Source organism: Amia ocellicauda, chromosome 19, assembly GCF_036373705.1.
Source record: "Amia ocellicauda isolate fAmiCal2 chromosome 19, fAmiCal2.hap1, whole genome shotgun sequence".
Taxonomy (NCBI): domain Eukaryota; kingdom Metazoa; phylum Chordata; class Actinopteri; order Amiiformes; family Amiidae; genus Amia; species Amia ocellicauda.
In genome coordinates this window covers 20591320-20609871 of record NC_089868.1, presented here as the reverse complement: position 1 = coordinate 20609871, position 18552 = coordinate 20591320, and the positions used below count along the sequence as shown (strand labels likewise).

Below are 18552 nucleotides of genomic sequence, written 5' to 3'. Positions count from 1 at the left end.
ATGTATAAAAATCTATTAATAATCCTATGTGATCACATCATAAGAGCTAGTGTTATTAACTACATGAATCATAATACAAATGTCACCATAATGTACAATACAGTAAATAGTGTATAAAATACAGAAATAATTACATAGATGTTAATGGTCACATCATTAATCTGGTGTTTTTTCCAGATTCCGAAATAAAGAATCCCTGTGGTATATATATATATATATATATATATATATATATATATATATATCACACTACAGCTGAGGAGAATGCAAAGTCAAGAGCTGCTTTTACATTAGTCAGCTAGAGACTCTGAACATGTCTTTGAGGAAGAGTGAATATGTACAATAGCTAATCATCCCACAGAAAAAGGGGGTTTACTTCTCCAGCTCCAAGTAGGATCAGCCAGTGATGTCATTTCCGTGGTGCAGGTCTCCACACCTCCTTTGCAGACAGTGCCCGATTGCTTTTCTCTCTCCAAACTTTTCTGTGGCCGCTGGAGCGGAGTGCTCTGTATTGCTGGCACGGCGAGGTCCTTCAGAGCGGGGTAATGAATGTGGATCTATCCGTCTTTTCTCCATTGGGGCGCTTTCATCGCCGGGCATCTTCCAGTGGTGAAGCCGAGCGGGTCCCGCAGTGAAGCCGCCAGTCCAGTCCACCTGCTGCCCAGCACCATGCAGCCGCTGTCCGGGGTCCTGAACCCGCTGCTCCTCCTGCTGCTGTTCGGCTTTTATCCGTCCATGGTGAGTTGTCTGCTCGTTAATCTGACACCTCGGAGGTAAGTTTGCTGAGGAGCATCTATTTGTCGGGTTGCGTTTGTATGTGTTTCGTGTAAGCAATACTGCAGCCTTTTCTTTCCGACTGGGTTTAGTGTTTGTTTGTTTATTCCCTATTACCAAAACATCAGGAGCAAGTGACAGTCACAGTAGTATCTATGCATGAAAAAGACTGCAAGAAAGCAAGCTTGAATTATGTTTGCGGTAGGAGAGAAGGTGTGCGTGTCGTGTCTTTCACTTTGTAGGTGGTCAAACATGTAACAGGATTTTGTAACAATGTGTTTCTTTGACGCACACATTCAATGGTCTCAGACATGTATTTGTTTGGAAGAATAAAAGGGAAACCTTTAAGTATGGTGATGTGAACATGGGACGTTTTGTTCTTTTTAATTAACCTGTTTAAAAGTCCAACTAATCACGTAAACAACATGGTACGAAATTACCTGCTTTGATTGTATTTGATTTGATCACTGTTGGGCTGTTTTTGTGTTTGTTTCCTTGCACTGTAGTCCACCAACGCACCAGACTGTGCAGGGACGACTGCCTTATAGTAACCGTATAGTCTACAGTCGCGGATTTAAGCCGCAGAGATGCATTTATCAACATGTGGATGATTGGTTGTAGACAATAATGGATTTATTACATATATGTAGTAAGTACTTTTACAGCACCATGCTTGGGTTCGTGGATAACAAACAACTCATACTTTATGGCTTTGAGAAAGCATGTACCTTGTCCATGAAATCAAAATTCAAATTACGCCACGTCCCTCCATATACAAATCAATGTATCATTTTTTCTTTTTTTCTTAGTCAGATGCAGCTCACTGTAATCTCTCTCTCTCTCTCGATGAAAATAACTATTTTATTGCCTGAAAATATGTCTTTGTTGAATAAAATATGGATTAATTCATACTTGCTTTGAGAGAGTATATAGGCGTTAGTGCACAGTTTTGAAAATGTCAAGAACCCCCTCCCCCCCACCCACTCTTTCAGAAATAAATAAATGTTGCTGTCCTTTTGAATAGCTCTGCCTTGTGGCTGTGGCTCATAATGGATATCGGAAAAATGAGCAGCAAGATAAGCAACAATGGTGAATTATTACAAACATTTCAGAGAGATATTCAGGAGTCCCCAGTGATTTCACTGCTCACGTAAAAAACGCTCTTTATAAGGTTTTGCATACAATGTAATGCAATTAGTATTTTGGTCTAGGCTGCAGTAAACCCTGCATCTTCTATGTTCATTGGTTACGCATTATAAGCCAGCATTGTCACTTATAACAACCATCCATCGACTGTATAGCTCTTATTTTCATGCAACCTTGTATTGTCAGTGAAATCGGGTTTCAATAGATACATTTCAGGAAATAAATTGCACACTTCAGTAAAGAAAAAAAATAACTAATAAGTGATCCGCCGAACAAATTTAAAGTTGCTGGTCCACTCTTTCATTTCGTCTTGTGCTGTCTAAGGGCTACTATTTCTTTCTGCCGTCTTCGTTATTGACTGGTGGGAAATTAAACTCTTACATATACTCGTCTCCTAACCTTAAAGCGCACTATGACTGATGATATAGATTAGTCCGTCTAGGATTCTGTGCCTTTTCTTATTTTTCTCGCTTATTAATACATGTTTTTGTTCATTGTATATTCATTGTAATATTACATTTGATGTACACTTTGGTTCTGTCCGTGGTGCTGAAAAACACTGCAACAATAGGGGGCGTCTGTGTTCTTCGTTGCCAACTATCTGGATGTTCAAATGTATGCAGATTTTGAAAATTGAGTTTTTATATTATTAGTAGTAGTCGCGATTTCCGAATGGGCATGTCACCGTCAAAATACGACAGTGCATGGCTCTCCAGGACAAAATTGACATTATGATTTAATGTAAATGTTTGAACCTGAATGGTTTTGTTTGTGCATTGTTTCTTTGTGTTGTGTGATTTAGATTCCATTGTATTTTCTGTAAAATCTGGCATGCTTCTGTTGCATTTTTATCATGTAATTTTCTAACTCGTCTGCAAAATGTGTTCTATGCAAAAATACTTGATTTATGTAATAAATGTGCTAAATGTATTACGTTCAGATATTATTAATTTGTTGATTTCGGCCCAGACCAAATCGAAAATGTAACCCACTGGGCAAAACTAAAAATCCAATACATAAAGCTATCATAAAATACTCGTGTTATGATTAAATCAAAGCCTCTAGTTCACTTGCGGTGTCTTCAAAAGAAGGACAAATGCGATCAGATACTTTTCAAACTGTTCTTATTAATTAAGCATGAGAATATATGAGCTGAAAAAAGATACTATATCAATAAATCTAAGCATCATTACTGTCTAGTTCCTGGATACACCATTGATTATCCTGCAAGGTGTTCATGTTTCAGCTGCATTTTGCTGTTTTAGGCAGTGAGCTGGGAATTTACTTTTGCTAATGGGAGACACATCCTCTACTGCATTGATATCGTTCTGTGTATTATAATGTGAGACCATAAGCCAGAAAAAATGTGACACTTTTGATAATACAGGAAAAGTATGGCATTCCTGGTGGTAATGATGCCTAATTAAATATAATTATTTGTTTATTTACCAAATAGAATGCCATTAATGAGCCTTTAATCTTTGCCATGAAAATAATCTTTGCTGTGTCAAACAATATGTCTTGATAATGTATTTTATAATGATGATGTGTGTGTTACGAAGTATGTCAAATCATGAATGAATATATTGGAAAGATAGCACACTCTGTTAATGGTTGGCTAATGGTCTTTCACTCTCTCGGCTCTCCTATCTTTTAGTTCCCACTGAATCAATGTCTACATAAGCACTTTTTTTATTTTTCTTTGCACACAGGAGATTGAAAAAAGGTTCAACGAAAATGTCACATCTTGCATTTTGTGCTAGTCCATTCTGTTTGTTTTATCCTCTTCTCAAAATATCATACAGTCTTCACTGCCATCAATTGAAGGTGGTATATTTGGTTGACTAGTTTGCTTCCAGCTGTGCATTTTAAAATAGACACGAGTTTCAAAGTCCAAAACTTGAAACTCTGCTCCACCGTCAACAGAAAAGTCAAATGAGATGTGCTATTTGAAAGACCAAATGGCCACTGATTTAATTTCAGGATCAAATCCAGTAAAAGTAAAAACCTTGTTGTAGTTTAAGCAGTTATAACAATAGCATCCTTAGATTCTAATTTAAATAAACCCAGAATTTAGTATTCATTTTAATGTGATGGCGTTCCCTAACTCTACACGATACTGACTCCCTCAGGCATATTTTGTAATGTATCCTATTAGTAGTAGTAGTAATATCATTATTATAAACCTAGTGTACATGTTTACATTGCTCTTGTGACTGAAGTCTAGTTAATCCCTATCAGGATATGACATTAATATTACTCGCTCACATGAAACTCAAAATGCAAACGTACCAGCAATAAATATACAGCTGAATCTTTTGAGGGGTAATATCTTCTGACAGCTGCTTGTGGCTAAAAACAAACAGAATTAGGGACCTTCTGTAGAATGAAGATAAGCAAGTGTTCTTCGTAGTAATTACTTTCTCTGATTAATGAATGTTATGACAAATGGGTGAACTGAGGTTCTGTTGCTGACACCGTTTGATAGTACCTGAGCAATGATAGATTTTGAAGGTGAAAATGCTCTGTTTAATATTGATGAGGCTTGATCGATACACTTATATGGGTGGAGGTGACTGTGCCTAGGACGGGACACAAAGAATTTGAATAATCGCCAAATGGTTTACCTTTGTAACAATGTGTAATCATAATAAACCATGTTTAAATAAAAAGACGGCTTAGTTGAAGCTTATACCAACAAGGGACCATCTACAGTCTCTTGACATTGGGAGGGATCATTTGATGGAAATTAGTTTAAAAGAACCTCAAAAGTTCTGTTTGTAGAAGTATAGACTGAAACACAGACATCCCTTATGGTATCATTTCATCTTTGCTCTTTGTTTCAAGTTTGGATTTTACATCTGTTTCCATTTGGATTAGGGAATAGATATCTTTGAAAGTGCATTGTGATAGCATTACTGATCCTAATATACAATTTATTGTCCTTACACCAGGTCGTAGAAAGTGCTGGCATGTCTAAATGCCAAATGTTAAAACTGGGTACTGGTTGGAAGAGAAATGGACCCAGCTTTGAAATTATAAACTAGATTCTTTTTTTTTTTTTTTTCCCCCAAAGGTCAAATCTGTCTACCTCATCTTACCCTCAGGTAATAATACAATTGTACCACATCACCTGAAATAACAGTTTTGCAATCAAGCTGATATGAACATATTACACTGACCATCAGGATATATACTGAATATAAAATGAAACGTATGTGTGACAGTTGAATGTGTCTGGCTCTAGGTTTCATTTTAATAGTTTATCGAATGAATAGATATTACTTATGATTCACAGTCTCGTTTTGTTTCCATTTTTTCTGTTGTTTGACAATCAAATAAGAACATACATTTATTTCAGGAAAATATGTTGTTAAGCTACTAGTGTGGATTAATGTTTAATACTTCCAAACATTCTCTGCAGTCATAATGACAGTGAATACATTTTATAAAGTCCTATTCGTAAGTGCAAAAATAATGCGTTGTTAGATATGTATAATGTAGGTTTCAGCAGATTTTTAATTTAACAATATTAACATATGTTATAAGACAATGCAGTACAAATGGGACATCTTCTAGTTCTGTAGTATTACACTGGATTTGTTTCAAGCTTCACTTATTAAATGTGAAAAAAATATGCCAAAGTTTAAACAACTGTAAGGAAGAAGAAGAAAAAACAATCTAATCTCCATGACTTCAGTAGATTAATGAAGAAGAAAACATCACAGGCCCACTCTCTCTCTGTCTACACCAGTGTTCAGGACAAATTAATCAAAGTCTGACCTTTCTGGTATTCACACAATTATTTATGTAGGTCGTCACATAGTAAATGTTTTGTTTTCTGACAAGTGTTTTGCAGTGTATTTCAGAGGTAATTGTTCTTCATTTGTCTTGAATAATGCAATCCTTAAATGTCCATTTTGTTTTGTTCAAGCAGCCCAGGTAATGTTACTTGCACACAAACCTTGGCCGTCTAGTTAAGCCAGCCTCTTGAGGTTCAGTTATAAAGTCTGTATTCTGTGCACCTTTTGTAGGATGACACATCTTTGTAAAGCTGCCATAAATCATTATGCATTAAAGCCCATGAACTAAAACTAAATCTGAAATGTTTAAATCTCCCAAGACTCTTTGAATCAGTTCTGTAGATGTGTTAATGTTAATTAATGCAGATGTGTAGTGTTTCATTGCCAAGTCTATACTGTTTTAGGTGTTTACTTTAATCTTTGGTCATGTACTTATATCCAGGTCTATTTCATCATTTAAAAATATTAACAAAACAGTTTCACTTATTCACAGTTGATAGAATACAATTATATAAAAAAGATTCGTCATTGAATTACGTGACAAAATTAAAATAACAAAATAACACTTTCTATGGATTGGCTGCCAGTATAATGAAAGCTAATGTAATATAATATTGAAACAAGACATTTGAGGACATTGGCATAATTCTATATTGGTTGTAAAAGTATTTAGATTTAGTTGCCCCCATTTCTGGTTTCGGAAAGGGTAGGAAAAGGCACTGGGTTCAAAAGAATATGTGAGAAAACATTAAATGTTTTTCCCCAAAAATCCATGTTTAAAAGTGGGACATTGTATTCCTGCAAACATTTGTAAAATATGTTTAGCTCCCATCTGGAAATCTGTATTTGAGCTTAAATCAGTATTAAATGTATGGCTTTCTAATTTAAACTGTATTAAATGAATGTCTCTCAAGGTTGATTAGCTAGCTGCAACAGCCACAATGGTGAAAATACCGATACCGGTACACTGATACTATTCTCTTACAATAAGAAGGTTAGCCTTTTCTCTTTGGTTGTGCTGCATCTGGTATTCATTACAGTTCAATTACATTTAGATTGGAAATGGTATTCAATATAGTTAATGAGTTTTAAAATGAATGTGTTACTGGAAAAAAATAAAAATAGACAGAATGCATTTGATATAGATTATAGTAGATAAGATCCTTATGAAACTTCTCTTGGTACAGTGAAGGGAAAAAAGTATTTGATCCCCTGCTGATTTTGTACGTTTGCCCACTGACAAAGAAATGATCAGTCTATAATTTTAATGGTAGGTGTATTTGAACAGTGAGAGACAGAATAACAACAAAAATATCCAGAAAAACGCATTTCAAAAAAGTTATACATTGATTTGCATGTTAATGAAGGAAATAAGTATTTGACCCCTTCGACTTAGTACTTGGTGGCAAAACCCTTGTTGGCAATCACAGAGGTCAGACGTTTCTTGTAGTTGGCCACCAGGTTTGCACACATCTCAGGAGGGATTTTGTCCCACTCCTCTTTGCAGATCCTCTCCAAGTCATTAAGGTTTCGAGGCTGACGTTTGGCAACTCGAACCTTCAGCTCCCTCCACAGATTTTCTATGGGATTAAGGTCTGGAGACTGGCTAGGCCACTCCAGGACCTTAATATGCTTCTTCTTGAGCCACTCCTTTGTTGCCTTGGCTGTGTGTTGTGGGTCATTGTCATGCTGGAATACCCATCCATGACCCATTTTCAATGCCCTGGCTGAGGGAAGGAGGTTCTCACCCAAGATTTGATGGTACATGGCCCCGTCCATCGTCCCTTTGATGCGGTGCAGTTGTCCTGTCCCCTTAGCAGAAAAACACCCCCAAAGCATAATGTTTCCACCTCCATGTTTGACGGTGGGGATGGTGTTCTTGGGGTCATTCCTCCTCCTCCAAACACGGCAAGTTGAGTTGATGCCAAAGAGCTCGATTTTGCTCTCATCTGACCACAACACTTTCACCCAGTTATCCTCTGAATCATTCAGATGTTCATTGGCAAACTTCAGATGGGCCTGTACATGTGCTTTCTTGAGCAGGGGGACCTTGCGGGCGCTGCAGGATTTCAGTCCTTCATGGCGTAGTGTGTTACCAATTGTTTTCTTGGTGACTATGGTCCCAGCTGCCTTGAGATCATTAACAAGATCCTCCCGTGTAGTTCTGGGCTGATTCCTCAGCGTTCTCGTGATCATTGAAACTCCACGAGGTGAGATCTTGCATGGAGCCCCAGACCGAGGGAGACTGACAGTTATTTTGTGTTTCTTCCATTTGCGAATAATCGCACCAACTGTTGTCACCTTCTCACCAAGCTGCTTGGCGATGGTCTTGTAGCCCATTCCAGCCTTGTGTAGGTCTACAATCTTGTCCCTGACATCCTTGGACAGCTCTTTGGTCTTGGCCATGGTGGAGAGTTTGGAATCTGATTGATTGATTGCTTCTGTGGACAGGTGTCTTTTATACATCCCTTTAAGAGAGTGCTCCTATTCTCAGCTCGTTACCTGTATAAAAGACACCTTGGGAGCCAGAAATTTTGCTGATTGATAGGGGATCAAATACTTATTTCCCTCATTAACATGCAAATCAATTTATAACTTTTTTGAAATGCATTTTTCTGGATTTTTTTGCTGTTATTCTGTCTATCACTGTTAAAATACACCTACCATTAAAATTGTATATAACATATATATACACTGATCAGCCATAACATTATGACCACCTGCCTAATATTGTGCAGGTCCCCCGTTTGCCACCAAAACAGTCCTGACCTGTCGAGGCATGGACTCCACTAGACCTCTGAAGGTGTGCTGTGGTATCTGGCACCAAGACGTTAGCAGCAGATCCTTTAAGTACTTTAAGTTGCGAGGTGGGGCCACAGATGCTCGATTGCATTGAGATCTTAGGAATTTGAGGCCAAGTCAACACCTTGAACTCGCGATTCATCAGACCAGGTCACCTTCTTCCGTTGCTCCGTGGTCCAGTTCTGATGCTCACGTGCCCATTGTAGGCGCTTTCGGCAGTGGACAGTGGTCAGCATGGGCACCCTGACTGGTCTGTGGCTACACAGCCCCATACGCAACAAACTGCGATGCACTGCGTGTTCTGACACCTTTCTATCATAACCAGCATTAACTTTTTCAGCAATTGAGCTACAGTAGCTCGTCTGTTGGATCGGACCACACGGGTCAGCCTTCGCTCCCCATGTGCATCAATGAGCCTTGGCCGCCCATGACCCTGTCGCCGGTTCACCGCTTTTCCTTCCTTGAACCACTTTTCATAGGTACTGACCACTGCAGACCGTGAACACCCTACAAGAGCTGCAGTTTTGGAGATGCCCTGACCCAGTCGTCCTAGCCATCACAATTTGGCCCATGTCAAAGTTGCTCAGATCCTTACGCTTGCCCATTTTTCCTGCTTCTAACACATCATCTTTGAGGACAAAATGTGGTGCTTGGTGCCTAATATATCCCACCCACTGACAGGTGCCATGATAATGAGATTTTCAGTGTTATTCACTTCACCTGTCAGTGGTCATAATGTTATGGCTGATCGGTGTATATATATGTTAACGTTTCTTTAAAATAACAACGACTTTAATAAATAACTCCCGTGAAGTTGAAGATGTTGAACTATTCAATGGATCATTCTGTAAAAGCACCATGGATACAGCAATAAATCCCCCAGCTTAAATTTGAACATTGATCAATAGCATCACCCAGGAAGATGGAGACCAGATAATTGCCAGTATTTATTTGCACATATAATTAGATAATGGAATCTTAAGCCCTTCACTCAGTCTTATGCTCAGGTTTATGTCTAACATTTGTATGAAAACAAGAAACTACTGTGCTGCAAGATTGAATGATTGAATCAAACTCAGAAAGGCAAGGCTGACCTGTGTATTCACATCTATAGATATTAAAAAGGAAGCAGATTTGCATATGTAACACCGTGCTCAGTGCAATCTTATTATCAAGAGTATTATCAAGAGGTTCATAAATATCCAGAGGTTACTCCTTTCCCTACCATAATAAGTGGTTAATAGTACACGTGTTCACTAATAAATAATAATCATATCTATATTTTTTGCTTAGGAATTTGTTATTTTGGTTTGTGTAATTCTAGATACTAAACATGTTAAGGATTCCACTCCAGGTCTAAATGCAAATGTGTGTGAAAGTTCTGCATGGTTTCTTCTGTTGGACATGGGAAGTCCATGCATTATAGCAGATTTGTTTAGGCTTTATTGTTGGCAGCAGTCATGGTCCTTGTAGCTGAAATGCATCTGACCGATCATTAGTCTCTTTAAACTCGATATTCCTGTTACAATTAGCTCTCCACTACTATGTGGAGGCACTTTTCTTGGTGCAGTGGGAGTGATCTCTGAACGGTTAATCTCAACAAATCCTCATGCCAACGTCTACAGAGAGATGAAATCGCAGTGCATATCAGCTTTTTTTTTACACGTCCTGCAAAAGATAGTCTTGGATTTGAATTGCAAGCTTTAAAGGATTCGACATTTAATCACACTTTCATGTGTGCAGAGAATTAAACATTTCTAGACATTTTCAGTCTCTTTTGGCATTATTTTACTCAGACTGTGCTTTTGAGGATTCTGAATAAGTTTAACACAGCAAGATCGGTCAGGTGACTATTTATACATATGTTTCTGACAGTAGTATAGTTTAGATAGAATTAAACCACATTAAGGCAAAATAAATGACAGAATGGCTTGAGTTTTAGTGTATTTCAATTAAATAAAAGCAGTATTTATATCAATATAACTGTAATATATGTGATTACTTTTATTTTACAATTTTTTTTTGTCAAAACAGGCAAACTCTTAACTCTTTTCTCATTAGACTATTGGCCCAAAAGAAGGCTGGCAAGTTTACAGCTCCGCTCAGGACCCTGAAGGCCGATGTATTTGTACTGTGGTGGCCCCAGAACAGAACCTTTGCTCCAGAGATGCAAAGAGCAGACAGCTCCGACAGTTACTGGAGAAGGTAAATCAATTGAGAATAACGTTGGCTGGTGGTCATTAAGATCAGCCTGCGTTCTGCCTGAAAGTAAATCTGAAATACATTTTGGGGATGTGGGATGTGTGCAGCTTTGTCTAATTGCAACACAACACAAATGGAATCGAATTTGAAATGTCATTGTCCTTGTGTTTTATGCTCCGTCCTTATACTGTACAGTGTTTTTAATTTAAAACAGATTCCAACCAAAACATTTCATAATTAACTAAAAGTAAATTACTTATTAAAGTACAATCCTTTTCCCTTCTTTGTTACTCAGTGGTGTATTCTAGGGTATATGCAGGCATACCCCCTATGCCCACTTCATTTGAAGGTAACTGTACATATGGCCGCGTAACTTTGCATATACCCACAAAGAATTTGCATATAATCTCCTATAATTCCACTACTTGTCACCACTACAGCACTGTGTCTATGGGTTTATTTAAAATATTTAAAATTGCTAAAAGCTGGTGTTTTTTTCTTGGCCATGTGCAACGTACAATTAAGTATCGTACAAAGAAAATACTAATTTCCAAATATTAAAAAAATAAATCATGTTGAAGAACAGGCCCACATGAATATTTACAACTTTATTACACTCAGATATTAGTTTGATAATAGTTTGTTTTTTTAATGTTGTCAATGTACATCTCAATGAAGTATTGCACCCTGCACTATTAGAATAGTTTAGTTTTGATTAAAATGCAAGTGAAGCTCTGTCTCTGAGCTTTTTAGGCAGAAAACATGTTGTGCATATTAATGCGATACATTTACATTTCCAAAATGTGATCTAAACATGGGGTTCTTCAAAAGTAAATCGCTCTGTTTATTACATCCAAACGCACACAAAAAATAGCACAGCCAGTGAAATTATTTTGACTGGCAAGGATTTCAGGATGACATTGATCTGTAGCAAAATATTCCAATATAACTAGACACATCAAAATACAAAATGTAGAGCTTCCATATTAAAATTAACATAATTCTGCAGGGGCTCTGCACATCTGTGTTTGTGTGAGTGTGTGTCCATGCATGCGTTAGGATTATAAGTTAAAATGCATAATTTCTTAAACATATTCCTGAGCTATAGAATTGAATTTGTATGGTGTACTTCAAATAGAACATCCCCCACCCTAAAACATGTTGATGTACCATCACATAAAAGTCTCTCACACATGTATTTCTTGTATTTAGCCATGATGAATCCATACATTAATCATCTAGGGGGGAAATGCCAGGGAGATCAATTTAAAACTGTTTGAATGTAAAATGTTTACATTAAAGGTCACCCCAGTAGCTCTAGCATGCTACCAATGCCATATGTTGATGTGTTTAATGCGTGTATTAAATAATGTATATGTTTATTAATTGTATTTAGTGTTGTAGCTTTTGTTCTTTGAGTAAACTATTCTGAAAGAGAATGCTTTAAAAGAAAATGGTAGGAATGCTTGAGTAGAGTTAGTTGGGAGACCTTTAACAGGTGACTATGAGGGAATACAAATGAACTGATTCCTTGCATGTTTAACAGGTACAGAACATGTCACAGTCTATAGAGGTGCTGAATTTGCGAACACAGAGAGATTTTCAGTATGTTTTGAAAATGGAGACCCAGATGAAAGGATTGAGGACCAAGTTTCGACAAATTGAGGATGACAGAAAAACACTGATCAGCAAACATTTTCAGGTATGGCAAACACTAAATTTAATTTTAATTCAATTCATCATACAATTATATGTAATTGAAGCTAAAATATTTTCTTAACATACTGTGAAATGTTTCAAAGCCTATATAGCTAGACTAAGCAAAACATTCACACATAACGTAGGACCAATCAAAATATGACCCTACCTACCACAGATTAATTAAAAACATACTTGTATGTAGGTTTGTATTAGGAAGACAGACTTTTCTCTTAGATTAGATTTAGAAAAGTAGATTTTTAAATAAATAATTCTAGAACTAGAATGTTGACTCACATCTTGTGTATAATTGTGGTTTACTTTTGGACCATTAATATTACTGCATAATGTACCTTTTCATACCCTCACATGAATGTATAATATTCAGTTATGTACAATGCACTTGCAAAATGTATGTCTCCCAAAGACAAAGGTCTCAGCCAAGAGAAGATATAATAAATAATTCTAATTCTGTGTCCGTGATCTGAATGTTTCTTATATTATAAGAAAATTGGTTAACAAAACAGGCTGTGTTTCCCATGCATGAATACATTTAAATATTTATTGTCTGACAGCTGTAGTTAACAATAAAGACTGGGTCTCTTCACAGGAGCTTAAGGAAAAGATGGATGAGTTGCAGCCTCTGATCCCAGTGTTGGAACAGTACAAAACAGATGCCAAGTTAATCACGCAATTCAAAGAAGAGATCAGGAATCTCTCGGCAGTGCTTACTGGGATCCAGGAGGAGATCGGCGCGTATGACTACGAGGAACTACACCAAAGAGTGATCAGCCTGGAAACCAGGCTGAGAAACTGCATGACAAAACTGAGTAAGACTTGTTTCTTTATATCGCCAAACCTGTGAGCACCCAGAGTTCATTATTATTAGTAGGCTATTTCATGAAATGACAGACTACAAAAGCCAAATACAGGCATCAGTATTTCCAATTTCTATCTGAAATACTCTTATTATTCAATGATTTATTACTGTTGTCAATGAAAGGAAGTGCTAATTAAAGTGTTCTAGTAAATCTAAAACACAAAGTGCCAATTTTCTGATGTCTGCAACTCTATGGAAGAATGTTCTACATGCATAATTAGTGACTATTGTTTCACTTACAGGTTGCCAGTAATTCTGTCTGCAACCGTCTATTCCATAACATACAAAAGAGCAATGATGTCTGATCAACATATTCAAATAGGTTTTACACCTTTCAAGATAATGGATCTACTGACTTTTGCACAGAGAGTAGATGTATCAATGATGCTTTGCAAAACTATTTTTGAAGCATTGCTATTTTTATATGCATAGTGTTGTGCAAGAATCGAGCAGCAAAAGCATGAAATTGGCTTGAAGAATCTTGTTAGAAAAAATTATATCTTATCTGTGTTTCTTTATTAACAGCATGTGGAAAATTAATGAAAATCACTGGACCTATTACAATAAAGACATCTGGAACGAGATTTGGTGCATGGATGACTGATCCACAAGCTTCTCTAAGAAACAACAGGGTGAGTTCTTTTGTGTGTTTGTTTGTTTGTTTTTGCAAGTCATTACAAATCTGTTTTTGTTTTGTTTGGTTTGATTCTAATAAACATTTATGAGGAATAAACAATGCACATTACAATCCCAATTTCCTTTGTATACTAAATAGGGTCCTGTGCGGAGGACTTATAATTATATTGTAAAGTTACTCTAGATCCAAATCTTGTCTTTGACTCTCAGCCATTGTTTTTCAATTACAACTATTTTGCTTAGACTTAATATATATGTAAATACAATTTTAATAGAGATTATTAAATACACTTATCTTTATGGTTTGAAGTTAATATTTATATATTTGGCTTTTGTTTGACATAGGTTTGGTATATGGACAGTTACACCAACAACAAAATAGTCCGCGAGTACAAGTCGATGCCAGACTTCGTGACTGGGGTGGAGTCAAGGACCTACAACCTTCCGTTCAAATGGGCCGGGACCAACCACGTGGTCTACAACGGCTCTCTGTACTACAACAAGTACCAGAGTAACATTCTCATCAAGTACAGCTTCGAGACTGGCAGGATCCTCACCCAGCGGGCTCTGGAGTATGCTGGCTTTCACAATGTGTATCCCTACACCTGGGGTGGCTTCTCGGACATCGACCTCATGGCGGACGAGATCGGCCTGTGGGCTGTCTACGCCACCAACCAAAACGCCGGCAATATTGTCATCAGCCAGCTCGACGCCCAGACATTGGAAGTCCTACAGAGCTGGAAGACCGAGTACTCCAAACGGAATGCCGGGGAGTCTTTCATGATCTGTGGAACACTGTACATAACAAACTCCCATTTAACTGGAGCCAAGGTCTATTACTCCTACTCCACGAAGACATCCACCTATGAATACATGGACATCCCTTTCCATAATCAGTACTTTCACATTTCCATGCTAGACTACAACGCCCGGGACAGGGCCCTTTATGCCTGGAACAATGGTCACCAAGTGCTGTTCAATGTAACCCTTTTCCACATTATTAAGACTGATGATGACGCCTAGACGCGTTTCCTGCACAATGAAACAATATCATTTGTGATAATGGCCAACTTTATATACTTTTTGTTTTCCAAAGTGGACAATACTTACATTGTTGTTCCTTGAAATAATGCCTTTTATAATTTAGTTTCAGCTCTGGAAGACGTTAATAAAAACGGGAACTTACCTGAGGCCCAATACAATAGATTCTGATTAAAAGTGCTTTATCTCTACCAAGACTGGCAAAACAATTATGCCTTTTATGATTTGATTCTATACACTTGAGGCTATTAGTAGCTTTCGTGCATGAATGTCAAGGATTTTAAATTTGCACTTATTATATTTTCTGCCTTTTTTTTTTTTGCTTACTAGCTTCTTTTTGGTGTAGATTTTTTTTTTTTTTAGTGACTTATGTTTACGATTTTTAAACTTGGGACTTCTTCCATTTTAACTGGACATTTGATTCAGTGTTAAAAAAAACAAAAACTGTTCAATGCTGATCCATAGTTTATTCTGAAGAAAAAATAACTTTGTCCCTCATTGCAACATCCATTGTAATAAGTCAATGTCTCCGTCAGAGTCAGCTCCGTATTATTTTTATAAAATAGTGAACTTTAAATGGCTTCTTTGCTTATTGAATTGTATCAGTACTTCAAAGTGTTACTCGATTGAATCGTTCTTACTGGCATACACGACCACTATCCCATCTTCATTTATATAAAAACAGCAATGTACTGACCGTGAGTCACAATTTTGTTTTTGCATTATAAAAGAGCTTCATATGAATATTTATTGGATTTCACCCAAGCTTTAAGTCTACAGTATGAAAGTATAACTGTTTTGCCTTAAATATCATACATTTGACATAACCAAGCTTTTATGGTATTGACAATGATGTGAAGCTAGAAATAAAATATTTTTTGAGCAGTTGTTTGTAGTACTATAGATTGTCTTAGCTTCAAAGTGATCTGTTCCTTTAGAACATTTGTTTGGCATAACATACTGTAGACAAGATCATACTACAATGTAAATTGTGTTATTTTGGCTCAGTGTAGATATCATTCTGTGTGAGTATTTCTCTCCTCGACCTTTTCCAATTAGGATATGCCCTTTAGAATACTGTAAAATGGCAGTTATCATTCCTATAACCAACATTTCAACTGGCATATTTGTTTGATTTATAAAAACAATCTGCAGCAGAAGTAATACTTCAAAAGTTATTTTGGTTTGTCAAAATGGTGAATGGTGCTCATATAACAACCTGCTCTTCCACACAAATCAAAGGTAAGTAAACAAACATGGTGTCACAACCATGACCTCTTTGGATGTACAGTTTATTTTTCCAAGTTTTTGGTGCTATGTATTACAGTTCATATACATTAAGAACAGTAATACAGTTGAGGAATCACCAGGGCAAATGATAGGATCCTGTCAAGTAATGTTTGATATACATAATTTGTTGAGAAGAACTAAAGAAAACAAGTAAATCTACATTAACTTCCCTAAATGTCTATGTACTTTGGGTATAAAGGTATTGGATCGATGGTAGTATTATCAGTGGCCTTAACAGTATACATTATAATCTTTAAAAATCATATTAATATAAAACTGTCAGAAACTGCCAACAAGACTAATGATTTTAGGATATGATTCTTATAACTTCACACAGAGATTGGCAAAATATTGTCTACTGAGGTAGATATTGTCCAACCCCCACTACCCCAAAAAAGAAAAAGAAAAAATACAATGTATGCAAGCATTTAAGTTTTCATCTAACTGTAAATCAAAATTAACACTGGAGAGCTACTTCCTTCATTATACTTGATTATATTTCACTAAGAGAATAATGTAGCTAATATTTATTGGTGTCCAGATTTTTTTGGATGTCACATTTTCAGGAGGAAAATAAATGCAGATCTCACCCACAATCAATGGACTATTTTATTCAACATTAACATTCAATATCTGTTTTTACTTAATTCAGTATCAGATTCAACATTTTAGAAACCGCTCTACAGTTATGCATTTCCCCCTCTTTTAACTGCATCTGTCTTTACTTTGTATACCTTCTGGGTGAATTTTAATGTGCCCTATTCCCAATGGAAAGCAAAAGTCCTGAAAGTCTGAGATTTATAGCACTACTTGACCGGTCTGGCAAATCCGGCCTAATTTATTTCTCTAGCTCTGTAAAATTCCCTCACAACCATGAATTGCTTCTGAGCTGTTATCGATTTTCTATCGGGGGGGGGGGGGCTTGGCTACAAGTGTCACATAGTGCAACAAAAATTTTCCTTGCATATCTGCAGAGTTGTATTCAATCAGGAATTGCTCCTCCATGGAAGTTGATTAGCATTGATTTTTTTTTCTTCTGCAAATTTCTATCAGTGTCATTGAAGAGGCATCTTTCAATGAAGATGAATCTCAGACTTCTTTCTTGTCAGAGCAGGTTGTTTATGGGTTTTTCCTGTATTCACCCAATGCCAGCCCTTGTAAAACTTGTAACACGAGCCATTGTATAACTTTTGTTCCAGTTTTAACAACTGTGCTGATCTTTATTTCACGCAGGATTATTGATTCACAAATGTACTTGACATCATTTTTATTTTCCACATTAATCTTGAGTAATGCTATAAAAATAGAATATATTTATCAAAGTACTTTATGTGGGCAGAGCACTCTTTCACCTATATTTGATTTTGTGTTATTAAGAGTTGTCGTCGTTTGGCCACTGACAACAAATATGCTTTTTTTATGTGAACTCAACTTACTTGTAAAACAAATTCTATCAACATACCCATTAAAAATAATATATACCACTTTTTTCATTAGAAAATGGTTTATCATTCCGAGATAGATTTCATTTTTAAATTTTCAAAATCTTGAGTTATTATCAAAATCTTTATACAGAATGTGTTTTTTTTTTTTTTAACCTTTTTGTAAATGTTTATTGTCACTATTATAGCATCTGTCAGATTTAATTTACACTGGAACAATCCTCACAAATTGTTATCATTCAGAGACAGCTTTGTTGTTTATTAACTGCACTTTTTAATAAAAAGAAGATGCATTGTAGTGTTATCTTTGATAAGCAAGAATAAATAATAGTCTTAATCTGTAGAGCCATAAAATACTGAAATCTTTATCTTGGCAATTTCTCTGCATCAATTGAAATGATAAGTTAATCACATTTTACAGGCCTGTGTCACATTACGATGTAGCAATATATGTAAAATATGGGAATGCATTTCAGATAACCTATTGGTGAACTATGGAAGCCCATTACTATAAGTCAAAGAGACATAAAATAGGCCTTTTTTCTTGTGTTCCACTTTAATTATTCTATATAATCATTTGAATTTCACAATGATTAAATGAGTGTTGTATCACAGACAATAGTTTGGCCGGTGAAATGTGATGGGAAATAAAATCAGTATGGGTTTTTGGTTATCTTTGAATTTATTTATGTATTAAATAAAAGTTAAACCAATAATAATAATAATAATAATAATAAAACTTGTGGAAGCATCCTAAGGACATGATGAAAAAAAATCAATATAGATGTAGTTTACTTTTATTGCCAGGACTCTGGTAATTGGAATAATTACAGTTAAT

General features: G+C 36.3%; 1 protein-coding gene across 1 annotated transcript; it reads left to right on the top strand.

Annotated features, from left to right (window-relative positions):
- The first annotated feature begins 497 nt into the window (after positions 1-497).
- LOC136714806 (noelin-3) lies at positions 498-17163 on the top strand. The gene is made up of 6 exons (XM_066692420.1): positions 498-738; positions 10587-10730; positions 12274-12429; positions 13036-13255; positions 13831-13937; positions 14287-17163. The coding sequence occupies exons 1-6, from the start codon at positions 550-552 to the stop codon at positions 14962-14964; spliced, it is 1494 nt and encodes a 497-aa protein (XP_066548517.1). The 5' UTR covers positions 498-549; the 3' UTR covers positions 14965-17163.
- Positions 17164-18552: the final 1389 nt, after the last annotated feature.